We start from the raw sequence: 20,096 nt of genomic DNA on the forward strand, positions 1-20,096 counted from the left end.
AAGCAAATGCAACGTTTATGTTTATGCACCCTACAGGCCACAGCTTTAACGCCGTGCGATGTTTGCGATTATGCAGCACACCGTTTAACAAGCTATGCCCAAAATGAAAACATCGATGCAGGAGGGTGCGTTGTGTGAAATGACGACGAAGCGATGTGGCGTAGACGAAAGCAATGTTTGACGCTTATCGACAGGAGCATGGTGGTGACAGTTGCATGCCCAGCGAAACATGACCGTGTATATAAGCACATTCCATCATTCCACACGTCTTGTTTAACAGTGATACAGACCCATACTGGAGAATTGGTCGAGAATGAACACGCATCCAGGGTGGAATATGGTGTCGAATTCCGAGCTTGGGTGGGAAAATGATAATCAAATCGTCTATTTCTTTTAATAACCAGAGAAAGCCCTTGGAAAAATATTTGTCATCTGCTTGGAAAGTGAAACAACAACAAGACGCTTTTCCTGCAATTCATTGCACTGTAGTTTGTAGGAGGGATTGTATTGAATCGTAGGCTTCAATCAAGCGTGCATTTAGTCAATTAGAGAGGGAGAACAAATGGCAGCAACACCTGACGGGGCCATCCCACATGAGTCAATAATTGCCCATAAGCGGTGGAAGCAGAACAGAAACGTTAATCTAGTATATGTCGAGCAACTATGCACGTATACACGATACTAATAAAACCACAAGCACACATTCGCATGTGAAAACACACAAAAAAGTGCGCAAAGAAAATAAATAGCACTATACATATGCATCATTACATAAAGAAAGAAAAAAAAACACTAAAAACTAGACTTCACTCAAATAAAGGACATGGTTCCGCAGGGTATTCGAGAGGTTCAAAGATTAGTCGAGAAGTTTTCTACTTAATTGTCGCGGTGTTACTTTTTTTTGAGAAAAATTGGCCCCTCTCGTATCTGCAACAAAATCGACAGTTGCATCGCGACTAAGTTTCAATTCTTTGACTACAGCTCCCGAGAGAGCCTAATCGAATCTTTGGCTTAGTAAGTTCCGCCCGCGCGACGTCTTCGTTCAACCGACCTTTTCCCTGCCGATCCAGCGCTCTCTCGCGAGAGACGCTCGTCTTCGGCTTAAACAAAGCGTCCCACTCTAAAGCTGCGCCCGCTTTCCTCTGTCGCTCAGACGAAAATCGATACTTAACGCAGCGCTGAAGGTTCCCGAAACAACAGAAAAGGTTATCAAATCCGGCGCGGTGCAAACTTTTAAGGAGATCCTTTGTACCAGCCTGTTTAAACCATGGTTTAGACCACGTCACAGCTGACGTCATCAAGGTTCTGCCGGTATGCTTCCTGTAAATTCCCTAGGCGAGCGATAAATGAATCCCTGCAGTGTCCCGGTGCTACGTGAAACTGTTATCGATAGAGAAAATGCTACAGTGTGGGCTAAAACGAAAAACACACGAAAAGGCGCGTGCATGACCTACGTGCGTCGAGAGAAGGCTTAAACAGTTCTGGGGAGGAGTTTGGACACCGCTCCCAACGAATCGCAGCTTCGCTCGCTCGCCGCACCGTACTGGACGCTGCTTCCCTTCGAGCGTGTTCGATCGCGACGGGTTTCGTTTTTCCCGATTTTCCCGATATCTTTATGCCACGTGAACTCCCCACGTCCCATCGAAAGGTGCGCCAACTCCCTGGCACTTTTTGCAACTTCCTGTACTCGGCGCTACCTTGATTTCTCACCCCCTTTCCTGTTTTAACAAAATGATCCTCTTATGCACTGAAACACTCTGAGATCTGGAAGGTCAATGTATTTCGTCAGACATTTTGGGGGAATTGATATCTAAACAGTGGCGTCATCCCGGGGATTCGTTCAATGTGGATACGCCTTGCGAACTCACCAGCTAGATATATACAAGACGTGGATTCCTCTACGTGCCAAAAGCATAGCAGTTTGGGCGAGTTGGTATGGCATGACTATCTTAGGCTTGTAGCGACGCTCAGAACGAGCAACAAGGAAGGTGGAAGGGGTAATAAACCCCTTCCGCCTCTCTCTCCCTGCCATCTTTGTTTTCCCATTTCCCAATCCCCCGGTGTAGGGTAGCCAACCGGACGTTATTATGGTTAACCTTCCGGCCTTCTGCTTCTGTCTTTCCCTCCTCCTCCTCCACCTTCCTTTTTGCTCGTTCTGAGCTGCGCTACAAGCCTCATATAGTCCTCTACGTGCCCACGTAAGGTGATTTGTTGAAAATGCAATTACCGATATCTTATTAATTGGATGTTTGTGCATTTTGATTTGTCGCACAATTAACGTGAGTAGATAAAATCTCGGGTACATGGTCATCAAAAAAGTGGAAACACAGTCCAGCATCTGCTCTATCTATAGCACCGTTTCTTGAAGAATAAAAAAAAAGTGCCTAAAAATTACTGAAACGCTTATTGTAATTGTGATCACCACGCTGCATTTTTAGAAGCTCCGCTCTTTTTTTCCCCCGAATTTTCACATATTTGTGTTTCCGTAATTCCTCTTCTGACCTTGTTCCCGTGGCTCTTGTGTGCGTGTTCGTGTGCGCTGTGTTTTACACCAACGAAGAAAATCCGTGCTCCTTTAACTTGAAAATTCGAATTTTAGGAACTGCTCAAAAACAGACTTTTTCTTTTTCTTGTGTGTATGTGGACTTTAGAACTGCATTGTAGTTACTTTGTCATTCACCCTCCCCTAAATTCTATGCATGAAACCGTTTTCGAGTCCGTGTACTTGAATTAAGAGGAGGAGCTGGCGCCGCGTCTAACAAGGCACCAGCATATCCTTGAATGAAGCTAATACAAAAATACTTCTTTTCCTCGAGCAACCCAGTACAAGGATCAAGGATTACAATTCTTCCATCTTCCACAGCCAATCTTTAGAAGTTCTGTATAGCCTAAAAAAAGAAAAGAAAAAGAAGTATGGACGTGAGTCGGAGATTCCTCAATTGCACGGACAATTCCTGGGGCCATACATTCCGAATCCAGTCCTTAAAAGGTTCAGTTTCTTTAGTATTGTTCTTTTGCGGACCCCGGTGTTCACGCAAAACATTATGCGAAATTCGTTCTAGTTGCCAGAAAAATCTTCAATTTCTTGAAGGAGGGGAGGGGGGGGGAGGGTCCTTTGGCCATAATATAGTATGAACTTCTTTCGAGCTACCTCTTCTGAAATCGTTAGGTGTGTCCGAAAACTTTCAAAAGACGCATTCCAAAAAGCGAGCCTCATGTCGTGAGAGGGCCCCAAAAGATGTGGGCTGTACAGCTACGTTATCGGAGTGGCGATGGACGCGCGAGAAATATAATTCCCGACAGCTTCCTGCGCAGCTCGTCGAAGAAATGAGAATTCTACGCGACGCCAAGGAAGAAAGCGTGAATTTGTCTCAATAACGATCACGTCCCGGACTCTCGAGACGCTATCCTTCGCGTCGCTGGCAGTGGGGCGGACGACGCGGACAAATTCCTTCCCGGCGAAACTGACATTTTTCATAATTTCGTCGCATAAATGATTAACGACGGCTCGCCGAGCGCAGCAAAACTTAAACGTCTTCTTTAATGTCTCTTACGCTTCCCCAGCATCTCGGTCGTTGTTTTCGACAGGACTATGCGAAAGCTCCCGGCAGTCGCCTTTTTCAGTGTTACGTTCTGAGGCCGCCACATCGCGTTGTTTGTGATGGTTTGTATCCTTCCTCGGAATCCACGTGAAAATTGGGTGACAGATGTTGCAAGCTTCCCTGATATGCCGCGGCGTCTTAGAATCTCCGCGTACGTATCTGCGTAGGGTGGTTTCTGCCAAGCAACACTTTTTTGAGAATCGTGCAGCTGCAGCTAATAATGACCTCAGATTGAAGTTCAAGGAGAGTTACAATAAAAGATCCGGCTCTACGAGAAGAGCTTCTCAGGAACCTTCCATTCAGTACTGCCTCGAGGTGGCGCGGTATATCATAGCCCAGCGAAAAGGTGTTGTTTATGCTGTTGTTATTGTTGTTTTCTAATAATGATGTAATAATAGCACAAATCCCACAGACCCAAGTACATAGTGTAATCGATGGGAAGCGAAGCTTTATTCAAGAGGTGTATATCCAATCTTAAACAACTAACGGCGATGCGTATGATTATGTTTATTTTGATTCTACACGGCGTGAAATTTAATGTAGGTTTATGTTAATCCAATCTGAAGCTTACAACTTTAATCTCGTGAAATGTTTTTCTTCATGCACTACACCACTCAAGTGTTATACCGAAATGCAAACAGCAATTCAGGTGGGTGCACAGTGTCAGTCGTCTACGCAGCGATATGACGAGAATGAAGGCGATGTGTGATTCTCGTCGAGGGAAGACTGGTGATGACAGCGTGTATTCACAGAAATGTACACCTATTGAGCAACATTCAAGGATTGTTTACCTGTTGTGTGATTGTGGCAAATACTCATTCTGGACGATTGGCCAAGAATGGGCACACACCCAGGGGCACATACCGAATGACTAAATCAAAGAAAAATCACGTAATCAAAGAATCGGTTAAATAAATGGCGCTGCTCCACGAACAGGTTGCTGTGCTTTGGACATACTCATGAGCCATCATTAAATGTGTTGGTAGAATTTTTTGTTTTATTACGCAGGTCCACTTACTGACTTCATCGGTCAGCATACATTGGAACAAGGTTACAAGGGCGCGCTTTGAGAACGGGACACAGAAAAAATGCGCAGAGGACACCACCGATGTCTCATTTTTTTAACTCTGTGCATTCTTTCTGTGTCGCGTCCTCAAACCGCGTCGTTATAACCATGTTCCATCAAGCCAGCAACCAACTAGCCCAACTAAGTCTCTTAATCAGCATACATTCTTCTTACAAGCCAATTTGCTGGAGTTGCATTCGGCGCACATGATACCTTCGTATGCCAATGTATAAATATACAACCGAGATGCGGACGAAGCAGCTGCAACCGCGAAGTACGGAGGAATGCAGAAGAATAGCACAAGCACTTTACTCTTCATTGACTACTGCATTCTAGCTTCAAGCCAGCAAACGTGCAGTAATCGCAGCCTTCATTCACTGGGACGTGCTGATGATGGAAGCCGCGTACCTATGATGTACCCGTGAAGGTTTATCTTACGCAAACAGATATGCTTTACGAGTTGTGGACACGTACACCACTCGCGGTATGTGATATCGGGCAAAGTAATCTTACACGCGTCACTGGCAATCAAGAAGCGATTAATATGTAATATTGCAACTATCGCTAACAAGCTTAACAAGACAACGCGAAGCCCGCTAGTTATAGCTGCAAGCCAGCGAAAATCTTACATGCATTACAGTGGTAGCGCAACTCGTAGAATATGTCAGTGGAAGGCACCGCTTGTCAAGCAAGGAAGCAAGCAAGCAAGCAACCAAGCAAGGAATTAAGCAAGCAAACACGCACGCACACACACACAAACGCGCGCGCGCGCGCACGCACACGCATGTACACATGCACATACACACAACCACACACGCACATACAAACGTGCAGAAGCGGACAAGTAGACCCGCGGGATAAAACGCAAGGAGAGAGTATACCTCTTCGTAAATTTTTACCGATGCCAGTTCGAGCACACAACAGCACAACGCAAGTAACAGTTGTTTTCTATTAAACACTCCCGATTGATTCTACGTTCTCCAGTACAAGCACAGGTATTTATTTTGGGATCGCATGTTCTAGAAGGAACCGAGCGACTGGGAGCGCAATAAATGCAGTTACCCGGGACAAACGGAATGCTGATGTAGCGGAAATATGCCCGCATCAAACAGTGCAGAATGTCATCATCAAACATCTGCCTCTTCTGCATTTTTCCGTCAACATATACACAGCTGGGTTTCGGCGAGTACATCAAACATCTACTTCTTCCGCGTCTTCCCGCCAAAATCGACACAGCCGGAGCAGTAAACAAGTTCAAGGACACGCGTAACACTGCGCAAAGCGTAGCCTTCCTCTTTCCCCTCGTCGTTCGTTTGTTCCACTCATCCTCTACTTGCGATCCGGCAGATCTCGTGACTCAATTTAACCAGTAAGAAAACGCCCCTGCACACGGCACTAACAGCCAGGCCGATGACCCGGCACCTGCGAAGGCGCGAACCCAGTGCTCGCAGTTGCGCCGGAGACGGCGTCGATGACTGTTGTCTGCGGCGCCCGCGCAACCGTGGTCATTTTTTTTGGCGGGAAGCGTAACGGACCTGTTGCGCGATCGCTGCATCATGTTTTGTGGTCGGGGGCCGGCTGGACATTTCGACGATACAAGTTGCTTCGAGTTCATCGGCGCTTTAGACATCTTGATGTGCCACAAAACTCCGTGTTCCTCCGGGTGTTCGTCGACGAGACATTAAGGGTATGTTGTGCGGACAGCTGAGACAGCGGCCCCAGGAAAGGAGCACCATCCACCTCGCTAGGCCTTGGGAGCGCACTGCAGAGATTTTATATGTAAGTACTTGTAACGGGAATACGCGCATTGCTCTATTCATTCTCTCTTCGAGTTATAAGCACGTACTGGGAAGCGAATAATTATGCAACCTCGCAAAAAAAAAAGTAAGAAAGAAACCTGCTTGTGATATTGGCAGTTTGGCGGCGCTTGTACCTGAGAAGTTGGTTCTGCAGTGGTTTTTCGTAATTGTGTGAAATGTCGGCGTGTATAGAGGGTGAAAGCTTGTTAATCGGGAAGGCGCCGTCCGTGAAAGCTTGTCCCGGCGCCGTCCTCCTTCCCGCCATTCCTTCTTGGAGGGTGAAGGCGCCATGTTGTGTCTCGCTGGCAAAGGCATGTCGAAGTTAGTGGAGGGGCCAGCGGCACCCTTCCCGCCTTTTTTTTAAATATTTATTTTTTTCCTTTTCAAGTGCCGACGATGGATGGAGAAAGGCCTATTAGTAGTTAATATTATTTATTTTATCTTTTATTTTTATTTATATATTTATTTATTTATTTATTTATTTGATATGCGCCAGAAATGGAGGGAAAAGCGGACGGTTGGGCTCGTTTGCGAGCGATAGTTTTTATGTTGTGCCAGTCAGTCTCTCGTTGAATGTTGGCGTAATCTGTTGACGCCTCTTGTATATTGCGCTTGACCATTTCAGCAATAGTTTTGACATTGGTCTGACATAGTGGCGATTGTGTGTCTGGACATTATTCGTAATACGTCAGCGAAATATGCTCGCTTACGCCGTAGTACCTGGCCATTTCTCAAATTCTGCTTTCCTCACGCCACGTAGAAGTTGACGACGTACGAAATTATTTTGTTTTTAACTCTACTGCCAGTAAGGCTGAGCTAGTGAGCGCCTAGTTTGATAAGTTTGCCGACTTAAAGAATACTTTTTTTTTTATCCGCGCAGCATATCTGCACACGGGGAGAGGTTGTTATCTTTGTTTTCAACTTTGTGTTCCTCGGTGGGTTACATCTCGACGCGCCACAATCTGCCACAAAAATGTGTGTCGTAGTTTTCGTCGACCAAAATTTTTGAGTACTCGGTTTTGCGGGCAGTGAGAACGGCTGCCCAAGAGAGAGAAGGACATCATCATCGTCCGGAGTCATCAGGTCATGGTCACGGACAGTAGAACCTCTAAAATGTGAGTACTTATGGAACTAATAGGTGCATGTCTCCATTCACTGCCTCTTCGAGTTATAATCACTTACTCGAATGCACATAAGTAGTACGTAAAAAAAAGAAAAAAAAAGAAAAAAAGAGAAAAACCCGCTACGTCTGTGTTACTATTGCGAACTCCCGCGCAGTTGTTCTTGTGTCATATATAGCAAAATAGTGTATCGAGGCACAGTTCCCGTTATTGTGCATAATTTTAGTAAACGTATAGAACAAGGGCCTGTTCATTTGATGGGCTCGCGCGAGATCGATAGTGCCTGCGAGTTCGAAGCGTAAAGGCGGATGAATTGAGACGGGCAAACAGTAGTCACTGACCTATGGCTCGAATTTAAAAAAAAAAGAAGAAGAAAGGGAAAGCGTGAAATACGTTTTGTGCCTGTACTGATTGGTTTGAGTTCATTTGCTGTATTATGTACAAGGTGCAATTGACTCGTTTTCACGGCCGCCTTCTCGTTTGTTTCTGTTTTGTTGCATATGAGTTATTATTATTATTATTATTATTATTATTATTATTATTATTATTAAATTTTGCTACTTGCTCTTCTGCCTCGAGTTCTGTCTCCCACGCTTGCCCTTTCGCTAAGTTAAGATGCACTGCAGGGCTTGTTGGTCAGTCATGATGGAATATGGCAGCGCACTTTGCGACGACGACGTAACACAGAATACTCGTGTTTATTCATTTTGTGTTACATCATTGTTTTCGAAGTGCGCTGCCATATTCCGTCGGTAGATCGCGCTTCTTGCATATTAATTTTTTAGTGTCCCAATACACAGACTCTGTAGCTGTTCCTGGGCACTTTTTAAAGGGACACTAAAGCGAAACAACAAATCAGTTTAGACTAATAAAGCACTGCTTGAGAACAGTGGAGGCAGTCATTTCACAATAACAGTTTAATTATTAGATGAGAAAATGAAGCTCGAAGTGTCAATATTTCACTTTCGCGCCGAAGCCCAGACGCCGGTACGTCAGTGTGACGTCAGGGATTCCAAAGTTAAAAAAAAATTAAATTTGGGGTTTTACGTGCCAAAACCACTTTCTGATTATGAGGCACGCCGTAGTGGAGGACTCCGCAAATTTCGACCTCCTGGGGTTCTTCAACGTGCACCTAAATCTAAGCACACGGGTGTTTTCGTCCCCATCGAAATGCGGCCGCCGTGGCCGGCATTCGATCCCGTGACCTCGTGCTCAGCAGCCTAACACCATAACCACCGAGCAACCACGGTGGGTAGGATTCCAAAGTGTGTTTTCGCATTAGGGCCGCATTGGCTGAGTAAAGGTTCCCGAAACTTGCCATGTTTAATAAATGGTTCCTCTAGAACGCAATGTGGGCAATCTGTACCGCTATATAATTAATTACGCCCTAGAAGATGCCATCAATATCCATGACGTCACAGTGACCAGGTGCGGGAAATTCAAGGAGGCGTCGCCACCCGTCTTTCGTTCTTGTGCTTTTTCTGGCGTCTTATTGGGATAAGAGTGCTGTTTTTGGTGTCCTAGAGAGGTAATTTACTCATGCAGAGGAAATAATTTTTCTCTTTAGTGCCCCTTTAAATTGGGCTGGGCTCAGCGACCGCCTTCGAATGCCCGGTGAGCGGTGTTATTAGTGCGCGCGCACCACTTCTTGTCCACTTCTCCTCCATTTCCTTTTTCAAGGCGAAAGCCTTAGATTTTCGTCTCAAGGTCGCGTTGTGAGGTTGTGAAAATGTCACGTGACCCACGGAAGGCCAGAAGCGAGCCAAATCATGTCCAGCCATGTATAAGAGATGAGTAATAATTAGCAAAGTTGATGATTGATTCGTGATTTGATTGAGGTGGATTAGTGTAGACTAAGGTAGATCAAGCTGTATTAAGGAGGATGAGGGTGGATTAAGGTGTGTTCAGGTAGATAAAGGAATATTAAGCTGGATTAGGGTAGAGTAAGGTAAGTTAAGGTGGATTAAACTGCCTTAAGGTCAATTAAAGTCTATGAAGGAGGATAAAAGTGGGTTAAGATGGATTAAGGTGAATTGCAGTAGGCTTTGCAAGGCTTTCGCCTTCGCGTCTCTTAGGCAATAGCTAAGGACACCTGGTACTTTCTTTTCCCTCGCCTAGTGTAGGGTAGCAAACCGGGGCCGGAATGACATATCTGTTTATATTCCAAATACGCGACTAGGCTTCCGCGATCGGTCAAAATGGCTCGAGCGCCATGCAAATGGGCCCGGCGTCCGTTCACCCGGGGCTTGGCCCGAGCCATTTGGGCCGCGGAAGCTTAATAGCGGATTTGGAATAAAAGCAGATTGGAAAGAGCTTTGCGTAACTCCGGCCCCAAATACAACCTGCACGGTCAACTTCCCCATTTACTATTTACCAAAAGAGTGCTTTGTTATCGCGCTCTCTCTTACTGGGTACTATAATATTTGATTGACATGCCATCCAGGCGTTACCGAACTTTTTAAAAAGTATGGGCCTGGACTGTAGGCTTTGAGCATGCCAAATTGCTTTCCATATGTTCTACATCTTCCTTCTTTCGTCATCGTCCCCCATCATGCGCCTCTTTCTTCCCTCTTTCTTTCCCTCTCGCCCTTCCCCCAACGCCGAGTAGTTGGCTAGAGGAATATACCTCAGGCCGACCTCTCTGCATTTCGTATCAATAAACTTCTCCCTCTCTCTCTCTCTCTCTGACTGATTATTATTATCTTCAACCTTCATGAGCAAAAAATACGCTTAAGCCTTTGTCGCTGTATTCGTCGACGATGTATTTGTCTAGACGCGAAGATTCCGGGCGAATCGCCGGAGCCAGCCATCTTCAACGACGTGGCGGTGATGGCGATAAAGGCGGTATTCGTCTCGCAGAGGCAACTGCAACTTGCTCCGCCTGAGCGTCTCCTTTCTGTCTCATGAGTATATGTCTGCACCACGAGTCGATCAGTGCAGTCTCTCGCAAAAAAATGCGAAACAGAGTGCGCGGGCACCCCATTGCGCACTATATGCGGGCTTTTTTGGGAATATTAAGTGCTCGGTAAGCGTCTTATATGTATAGAGAAGTAGAGAAGTCATAACTACACGGTTCACAGCAACTGAGCCATAAGAATTAAATAGGGACGAAAGATTTTCGCTTTCTCTCCCCCCCCCCCCCCCCGCCCCTCCCCGCGCTCCGCTTTCTTTTTGTATAAGGGAATCTGAACTTTATACCCGTCCTGATTGTGTGCATGCCAGTGCCGGAAATTCGATCGAATCCCGGTCGCTAATTTGCACGGCAAGATTGAAGTGGATCTACCGTCATGACGGCGCCAGCGTTACAATTTTTCATCGCTTCTTTTTTCTCGCATATGTAATTTGCGAGGCTCAAATATGCACGAGCCCTGCGTGGACGTCAGGCTCTGCATTAGGCACGCACGAGGGGAGTCCGACGACCATGTATGCGAAACCCGTAGCTTCCCAAGGGCTGTCAAAAAGGTGTACACGATAAAGTGACTTCAGCACTTGGATTCAAGTTCACTCTCAACGCAGAGCATTAATGAACTTCCAGCATAGTGCGAGGCTGCGACCATGCATAGAAGCTTTACTTACTTGAGGTGGGATTTCGCAAGGCTGCCCACTTCGAATTAAGGGGGGAAAAAAGTAGCGAACCAAGTTCAGAGAAAACGACGAGGGGGCGGGATTGGCGATTGCATCTGGAGGGATCGAAAAAGAAGAAAAATAATGGTGGACAAAATGCTATGACTTTAACTCCAGATTGCGGTTTGGGCCCACTTGGGCAAAGTCGTCATGTGAGGCGAGTCCAGATTACGAGGCCTGATTTGGGGTCCGGTGAGACCTTTTTAGCATGCAAATTCGCTCTCCTCCGAGACGAATCGCAACGTCGGCTGCTCCCGTGTTTCATGTACGCTCATTCCCGTGGGCCACTTCGCCCTCGGCCGTCCACCTCCCGGCGAGATTTCTTCACGCGCACAGTCCCGCGTGAAATGGACTAAGTGAACACGTAGTGTCTGAACTGCAGAAGAAAAAAAAAAGAAAAGATGATGGCCGAAATGTAGAACATGGAAGGAAAAGAGACAGTAAGTCTTCTTGCCCATTGCAGACCGAACGCGATGTCATCTAATCTAAGCACCTGTACGGCTACGGAACTCGTCACGACATCATCATCATCATCATCATCATCATCATCATCATCATATCCTTTAGAACTGACAAGGGGATGAAATCTGGAGCCCGGCTGTAGGCACCTCTAATTGACTGATTGATTAGTTCATCTATTGTATCGATTGATTATTCAGTCATTGTGATAACGGTGTTTATTTTATTTGTCTTGTAGATCATTGATGGTCACGTATGTAACAACAGACCCCTGCTAGAACTCTTGAAACGTTGCTGGTGTCCTGGCTCTCTCTCTCTCTCTCTCTCTATATATATATATATATATATATATATATATATATATATATATATATATATATAATGATAGTATATATCTATGAAAAAAAATTGATTGACTGACTGATTGAACTAAAGTGCCCAAAATAACAGAAAGAAGGGCTGTGAGAGACGCCGTGATGGAAAACTTCGGTTTTATTTTGACGTACTAGCGCATGTTTAACGTGCACCAAAATGTAAGCCCAGGAGGGTTTTTTTTTTCGTTCTTCTCCCACTGGAAATCATCCGCGGATGCCGGAAGTCGAACCCGCAAACCTGACACGGCGCCGAGTAGCACCTCAGCACCTACACTGGAGCATTAATAGAAGAGACGAGAGAGGCAATGCGGTAGGTTGGCAACACTCACGTTTCAAGCTATTTGTAGCAATTAAAAGCTAATTAACTAGCCGGACGGTGTGCTCCAGCGTGCTACCATAAACTATACTAATTGTCGAGTACTTTCGCGTTATCGGGGTACGCCAGCTGCCAACGCCGTTCAGCCTCTCTCAGATTTAACAGGGACGGTCTGAAGCTGCTGATAATCAGTCGCGGAATTCTGAGCCGCAGTAACGGGGTTTCCGATTTGCTTGATCTTATAGGTCGAACGGTTGACGAAGGATCACCGCTGGCCTTGAGGACAGGAAATGTGCCGCACCGCAGATGCACTCCGCGTTCACTCGTTTATTTTCCGACTCGAAGCACAGTGTAGTTTGCGAACCCCCTGACGGGCACTGCCACAACCCGCGCGTGAGGCCAGTATCGCCACAAGCGATATATTATGTAATACTGCACAGGGCGGGGTGTCCTCCTCGGTGGCATGGTGCCTCTCTGGGGGCTTCGCTTTCTCCGTCTTGCGGGGAGTTCTTCCGTCATCGCGACCTCCGATTCCGTCGCACTTGCATTTTGCGCCTGCAAGAAAGAAATGAAGAAAGAAAGAAAAAAGAAAACAATGCAATGCACGGAATACGGGAAGTTCAAGAGCAAAAGGTGCCAAAAAACTGTTTATAGTGTCAGTGCAGATGCGTCCGTCTGGCTGTTCAGATGCATCCAAGGAATCTCGGTAGCGTGTCCTAAGAGCTGTCATACTAAGAATTCGCAGGCGAGCAAAATTATTTTTTGCAAACGTAAGCTTCGCTCTTCCTGGAGCACAAACTTTATTCGTGAGCTTCGCGATGAACACGTGCATAGTGGCGGGCTCCTGGGATGCCCTGTGCACTGGAACACCGAGCTTGTTATTGGTAGCCAAGTCAATCCTTACCTCAACATTACCAAAAGCATTAAGGTCCTCACGTGAATCATTCTTTTGTTTCACAATACAATCTCCAAATGACGTTGGAGCGTTGCAGCTGCGCCTATGATTCAGTAGGAAGTGAACCACTTTAACCGCGCCCTCGCTGAATCAAAATATGTTTTAATTCTGGAACCTCTCATATGCTTGAATTTCTCTTAGTGGTACCCTGTGTCTGAGTGTCCATCACTCACCTGTTCATCCTCGTAAAATCTTGCGGATCCTTCCTGAGACGACTTCGTTTCTTCTTGTGAATTCTTCGTGGTATCGTCTTCATAGTCCACCCTGCAGCAAGCTGTTTTGCCGACAGTGTTCGACTTCGCAAAACATTCACACGGGCGGCCTTTCTCAAGAGGCGCGCCGGGCACGTTTTTCCTTGCTTCAAACGACTTCGGACTAAATGAAAGGGCCCCTTTAGCGAGCGAACACCACAAAACAAGTGCCACGAGAAGAACGATTGGTTGCAGAAGTTCTCCTCGTGTCACGAGGTGATGCATCGCGAGCTGCCTCTGCGAATGACAAGAGCGGCAGCCAGTTTCGCAGGGCACATTTACAAAACGTTATTCCATGCAGGCCTTTCTTGATTTCTTGGTGTGTTATTCTCTCAGCGTCGAAGAATGCGCGCCCGCTGAATGGCGATGTATGTGACGTCATTTGCGGTTCAGAGCTATACGGCGAGCCGAATCAACAAAGGAACCCCCGATTCTTTCATTCACGCTTGCGCACTCCGCTTTTTTGGCGGTGTGTGTGCTCACGTGTGAGCGTTTGCTTACAGGCAGGTGACTAAGCAAATTGCGAGAAGCTCGCTTGCCTAACTACGCCGCATGGCTCGGTTTGCTTAGGCCTTTTCTTGTGCAAAGAAGCTTCTTGCGTAGTAACAGACATTTCTCGGGTATCGTGAAAAGCGAGAAAAGAAAGTAGAATTGCGTAAGAGCGCTGGCGTTTGCATATGTTCTCGCATAATTGTCTTGCTTTAGCACAGATAACACTGAGTTCAGTACTTCTAGCCTTTCATTTGATTTGATTAAATATATTGAGGTAGCGAGCACCTTGTGAGAAAGACAAAACTTTAACGAGAGAAAAACTCAATTCAAACAGCCGAATGCAACCCACGGCTGTCGCTGTCCTCAAAATGAGAGAGGGACGGATCTAGTGTTCACAGTACGCTTCATGGAGAATCGTCGTCTGCTCGTGTAGTTTGGTGCGGACTGTGTGAAAAGTATAGCGCAAGAAATATTTTGCGCCAGCGTTTACAAAAGCAATATCGCTAATTATTAAAATTAGCGTATTCAGCTACTCATTCGTTTAACTCCGAGAACCTATTTCAATCGTCAGCGTCAGGCTTATCACTCTCTTGCGCGACTTTCATTTTCGGAAATTCTCACACGATCGTTCCCGAACACGTTCGTGACTATGCACGGGTGACTATGCACTCGGTGACTTTGCACTCGTGACTATGCATTGAAATCGCGCTCGAGTGCAGTTCAGCCATGACCGCATCGTCAAGATCACGCGATTTGAAAGGCTAGAAAGGGATACATCACAATCTGTCATATATGCCAGGATCGCGAAAGGTAAACTGCGTTCGAGTGAGTGAGTGAGTGAACATTTGTTAATTAGTTGAATCTTTGTTTCGATTTCTCGCGCTAGTAATGTCGGCCTCTACGAATAACCCAGCTGGAGGTCAATAGTCACGCTATCTGCCAAAGGCGATGTTTAAAAATTTCATGAAAGGTAAAATGATTGCCATATATATATATATATATATATATATATATATATATATATATATATATATATATATATATAATTTGTGACAATGAAGCAATTTGTGATGACATATTGTCCTACATAAGCAGCCAGAACTCTTCCCAGACCCTACCTTGCGGGCAAATGTCGCAATGAAGGGATAACTGAATGGGCGGAGCTTCTGCGCGTATGTCACTGCGCCGAGTACATGCAGCGGTGTGTTTTTTTTTTCTTTTTTTAAAATGGAGCCTCTTGTATTGCGCGCGTTTCTCCTGCGTAGCTTACATTTCTTTACCTCAGTAAGTAGTCCACGAATACAGAAGAGCGAATTTATAACCGACCTTGAATGATGCACCGTATTATCAGGAGAGAGAGAGATAGATAGATAGAGAGATAGAGAGAGAGAGAGAGAGAGAGAGAGAGAGAGAGAGAGAGAGAGAGAGAAACAGCGCATACAGTAGTTGATCATTGAAGTGAATTCTCGAGCCTCTTGAAGCTAAAACGTCGGGAGCCATTCCCGACGTTTGCCTTTGTTTAAAGCTCGTATTAGAGCATCTTGCCTATCAGGATTGTGCGTTGAACGAAACGGCTTTTTATTAGTCAGTGGTTGCGAATGTTGTATCATATGAGGCACAAATACGCACAGAAAATGGTCAAAATTGTCGATCCTTGGTCAGTCTCCAACAAGCACTGTTTTCTTTGTATATGCCCTTTTTTTTGTTCTGTGGTGAGTGAAACTGTAGGCTATAGGCTAAGGTTTTGGAATGGCTGGCCGTTTCAGAGGCAAAATGAGAAGCAGCACCGTCTGCAAAGTTCATATGATGCAGCATAATTCTCGTGATTTCGCCGTTATAGGGTCACGTTAGTGGTGTGCGCTGATAAATATTACTGCGTGAAGTAGTTTTGAGGTATTGTAGATAGGCCCCCGTAACCGTAATTCCGCATGTTCATGTACTCAGCTCATGGTTGCCTTGAGCCTCTTGCTTTACAACGTTAGGTTACGTTAGGCTTGGTTTTATGGGTCCTTTGTAGTTGCCACCGTGCTCTTTGTTCCTAGGGAGCATAGCAACAGACAACAGACGCCCGGGAAAAAAGCATTCCTTGAATGTTTTTGTAAGACTGATAAGTACGCTGCAACGTCACACTCTCGCTCGCAGCATTCTGGGGTCTCTCACCACCTGGCTCGCTTTAGATTCATCCATTCTCAAAGAGCTTGCGCCTTGGGTGAGCGGGGCAAGATCCGATTTTGTTGTCCAAATTTACTTATTCATGCCGCCCTGAACCCTGCCGCGTGACCTATGATGAATGCAGCTAGAAGGTGGTCGGAAACGCACCTTCGTATTTCAGTGTTTCCACCTTTAAATTTCTTAGAGCAAGCTTCTTTGCACCTCTCGTCTTCAACAAAAAACACGGCTTTCGGTGAGAGCTTGAGGACGCGGTTTAAGCACCCCTTGCGTATAGAATAGCCGACCAATCTTGGCGTGCCGCAGCGTTCCAGGTAACGTGGACGTCGTAAATAGTCGCTCTTAGTTCTTTATTGGTGCATTTTTATGTTCGCATTGTAATTCCCATTGCATTGTAATGAAGGACCTGCGTAAGCACGCTGCACTTTGAATTATTCAATATCGCTTGCTCTAGTACACTTTGCAGCTCCCTGGACAAGCCACCTTTGAGCGGACAGTGGAGCAGTCGCGCTTGAATGCTTGATGAAACTCAGCGCCGTAGACGCGGGGAGGTTGAAATATTGAATTGCAGACCTCAGACCTTAGCCACCTTTGTAAAGCACGCTTCAGAGATTTCGGGTGGCTCCTAGAAAGTGTAGGCTATTTCTGAAAACCTTGCACCACCGAGTTCTTGGCTGCATGCTTTATTAGGAAGGATGCACGTGATAGTACAACGTTCTTCCTGACATAAGAATGGAATCACTTGATCTCGGCGTGAACGAAAAAAAAGTATATCAGCACAGACACGTCAAGACTGCTTAAGTGTGGGAATGCGAAAGCTTTATAGCCCCTTTGGTGAACTGTCTTCGATTGAGTGTAGCCTACAGTGAGTGCGCCCAGTGACAAACACGCTAGCACACGTTTACTCAGCCAGATGGCTGTGGCGTGACGTGTGCAATGACGCACGCACTAGACGCACCAGTAGTGAGTCATAACAGTGGAGCTGCCGAGGCGTCCGAAAAGTGTGCTCGTCTCACACCCGAACTGAAACGCAACAAATTTGCTTTTCAAAGCCATTAATTTTACAGGAACCTCCCTGAGAAATTTGGCGTCAATAAGACCATCTTTATGTGTTTTTTACTCTTCGCACTATCCGCCATTTTTGGTACCATATTTCGGTCACGCCGATGACGACGTTGGATTTTGGCGTAAGGGAACACATAATGCTTTCGCATTAAAAAAATGCAGGTTGGACTTGCGTGGTATCCTGCAAGGCAGGTCCAACGAAATGCCGGAATCTAAACGGCGCGGAGCTTGTTTGAGTTAGTCAGGTATAGTCGCAATAGTGGGTGATGAGAGCGGAAACTTGTTGTCCGTAGCTGTTAGCTTCTCTGAGCCACGAGGTCGAAGACGATGGCGATGCTCGTCGAAGGAAGAATACTGTTGAGTTGTGTAGGCACGAAAAAGTACTGTACACGTAAATTTATTTAAGGCTTCTGTGCCCATTGTGTCACAGTGGCACATTCGCCTTCTGGGCGATTGGCTAAGAATGGGAAGGACAGCCGCAGACATCAGATCAAAGAGCAGGAATAGGCATAGTAGGATAAATTCGAACATGGCTGGCTGGCTGGCTGGCTGGCTGGTTGGCTTGCTGGCGTGCAGTTCAGAGCAAGGTGGCAGGCAGGGCAGGGCATGCAGCGCAAGCAGGAATGCATGCCCTTCATGCCCTAAATGCTTGACACCCCTCTTTTGATGCTGCAGTCGCTGCGGCATGCACATGAGACATGCAGGGCAGGACAGGGCAGGCAGGTAAATGGAGAAGTAGGTAGAACGGCCGGCCATTAGCCGGCCAGCCAGAATAAATGGGCAAGAAACTGGCACAACAAACCGTTATCCTAAGGTTGTCTTCACGCTGTATTTTTAACCCATTAAGCTATGTACCAACTAGCCCAAGTGAACACAGTCCTGTCGGTCGTTTGGGCGATCGATAGTCAGTTGATCGGTTGGTCGATCTCGGAACAGTGACGCTGATATGATTTCTGTTAATAGATTACACTTGACATGGATTGACTTGCTAGATAAACTGGCAGCATTGGCAAAATTTTATTATGTCGTGCCAGTAAAATGCTTGTTGACATGTTTTATTTTTTGTGTATTGTTTGTGTATGTCAAAACCGGCAATAGAGAAAAAAAAGAGGTCATCATCATCATCATCATCATCATTAATATTATTATCATTTTTTTTACCGAAATCAGGCGAATAAAAACACTTTAGCGGAACTGTGTGCGTGTAAGAGCACACTAAATCGTATTTTTCCCAGACTGATCGAGAGAGAGAAGAGAAAACACCGCGAGGGGAATTCGCGCCTCTACATCTTCCTGTTTCGCAGAAAGGATGGCGAGGGCCAGCGGTGCCTTGGAATAGGGGCCCGACCACACGGCGTTACCCCGTTTTAGGGGCAACGAGGTTCTTTCTACGAATAAAGTTTTGTTCTTCTTCTACACAATGGGCGTAAGTGAAAGCAGCGTTAGCCAGCAGTTACCGTGAGAGCAGGTTTGGAGAGCGCCGAGACGCGTGGTCCATGTGTCTAGGAGGAAATGCCTAACGTCGAGAAACAGTTTGCCCGTTGTCTGTACGCAACATGTGAGACACCCTAAGGTGCAACACGTCTGAAGGAGCTCGGAGGCTGTAATCCGCGTACTTCGTGGTTTCGTGTAGTCTCACTTACCGCACAGTGAAATGTCAGGACAGCAGGCCGCGTACAAGCCGCGATATGCAAATGATCGCACACTCAGTTATATACCTCTCCGTGAGATCAAAACATAAATAATATAAACATAAAGAAAGCAAATAAATGAATACATAAATATATAAGTAAAAATAAATAATTAAATAACGGAAGACGCACACAAGCTTGAATAAGTTACAACTTTCGAAACCATGGCAATTGTCCTTGCTCTTTTGATGCTGCAGTCGCTGTGGCATGCAAATAATAGAGGCAAGAGAAGATAAAGACACCAAGTTAATGAGAGGAGAAAGTTAGGTTTGCTACCCTACACTGGGGAATAGGGGAGTGGGAGGTAGAAATATAGAATAGAGAGATCAAGAGAGCGCAGGTACACAATCACAGCCTGTTACGATCACCGCACGCTATCACAGCACGCGATAAAGCACAATGAGCTCTAATTAAGGCTGCGGGCGCTTTTGCATGTCCATAGTCCCCAGAAACTCTTAGCTATGCATTCATCGCACATTGCAGCGATGGCCTGTCAGGTTTACATGCAAACAGCGTCAAGATATTGCGCTGACCCCGCATACTGTGGAGATCGGATTAAGCGGAGCTTTCGCTGGCGTTTGCAAGGAACTTTGTCTTTGTTTAGAGACAATTTGCAAGTAGAGCATAACTTTTTTTGTCATGGCACAAACAAAGCAAACAATAGAGATGTGATGGCAGATTTGTACAGCGGCTTTGTGCCGTAGTAAATTTCCTGAATTTGGGACCACGCTAGAACTCAGTACTCGCGCATTGCCTTTGACGCTTCGTGCAAATAGACAGTGCCTTTTCGCGTCATTCTTTCTTTTCTTCTACCCCATTATCGACCTGCCCCGCAACAAGGTAGCCACCATAGCTACCTCTAGATAAGTTCCCTATGTGTACATTCTTTCTCTCTCTGTCGCTCCATCTATAAATAAATCCACAGACTCGTTCAACTTATCCCCCCATAGGCGTTGTGGGAAAGAATCGAGGCTATCGAGGAAATTGCAGGCCATCAGAGAAGGGCTCGTTACCGCTCCCGGCGAAGATACAGGATGCAAAAGTGGACGAGGCTGCTACAAATGTAAGCCGCCTTTTTTCCCGCGTGCTCTATCTGTGTAGCGCTCACTTAC

General features: G+C 46.0%; 1 protein-coding gene across 4 annotated transcripts in view; it reads left to right on the plus strand.

Moving 5' to 3' along the window:
* Positions 1 to 6,097: 6,097 nt before the first annotated feature.
* Positions 6,098 to 20,096, plus strand: part of LOC139049596 (uncharacterized) — a 279,537-nt gene continuing 265,538 nt past the window's right edge. For 3 of the 4 annotated variants that reach the window (XM_070525168.1, XM_070525169.1, XM_070525166.1), the window contains exon 1: positions 6,098 to 6,447. In XM_070525168.1, coding sequence (XP_070381269.1) covers positions 6,446 to 6,447 — 2 coding nt within the window. In that variant the 5' untranslated portion in view covers positions 6,098 to 6,445. The remainder of the gene's footprint in view (positions 6,448 to 20,096) is intronic. The other variant, XM_070525170.1, reaches the window with a different exon arrangement.

The sequence above is a fragment of the Dermacentor albipictus genome, chromosome 9 (genome assembly GCF_038994185.2).
Source record: "Dermacentor albipictus isolate Rhodes 1998 colony chromosome 9, USDA_Dalb.pri_finalv2, whole genome shotgun sequence".
NCBI lineage: Eukaryota > Metazoa > Arthropoda > Arachnida > Ixodida > Ixodidae > Dermacentor > Dermacentor albipictus.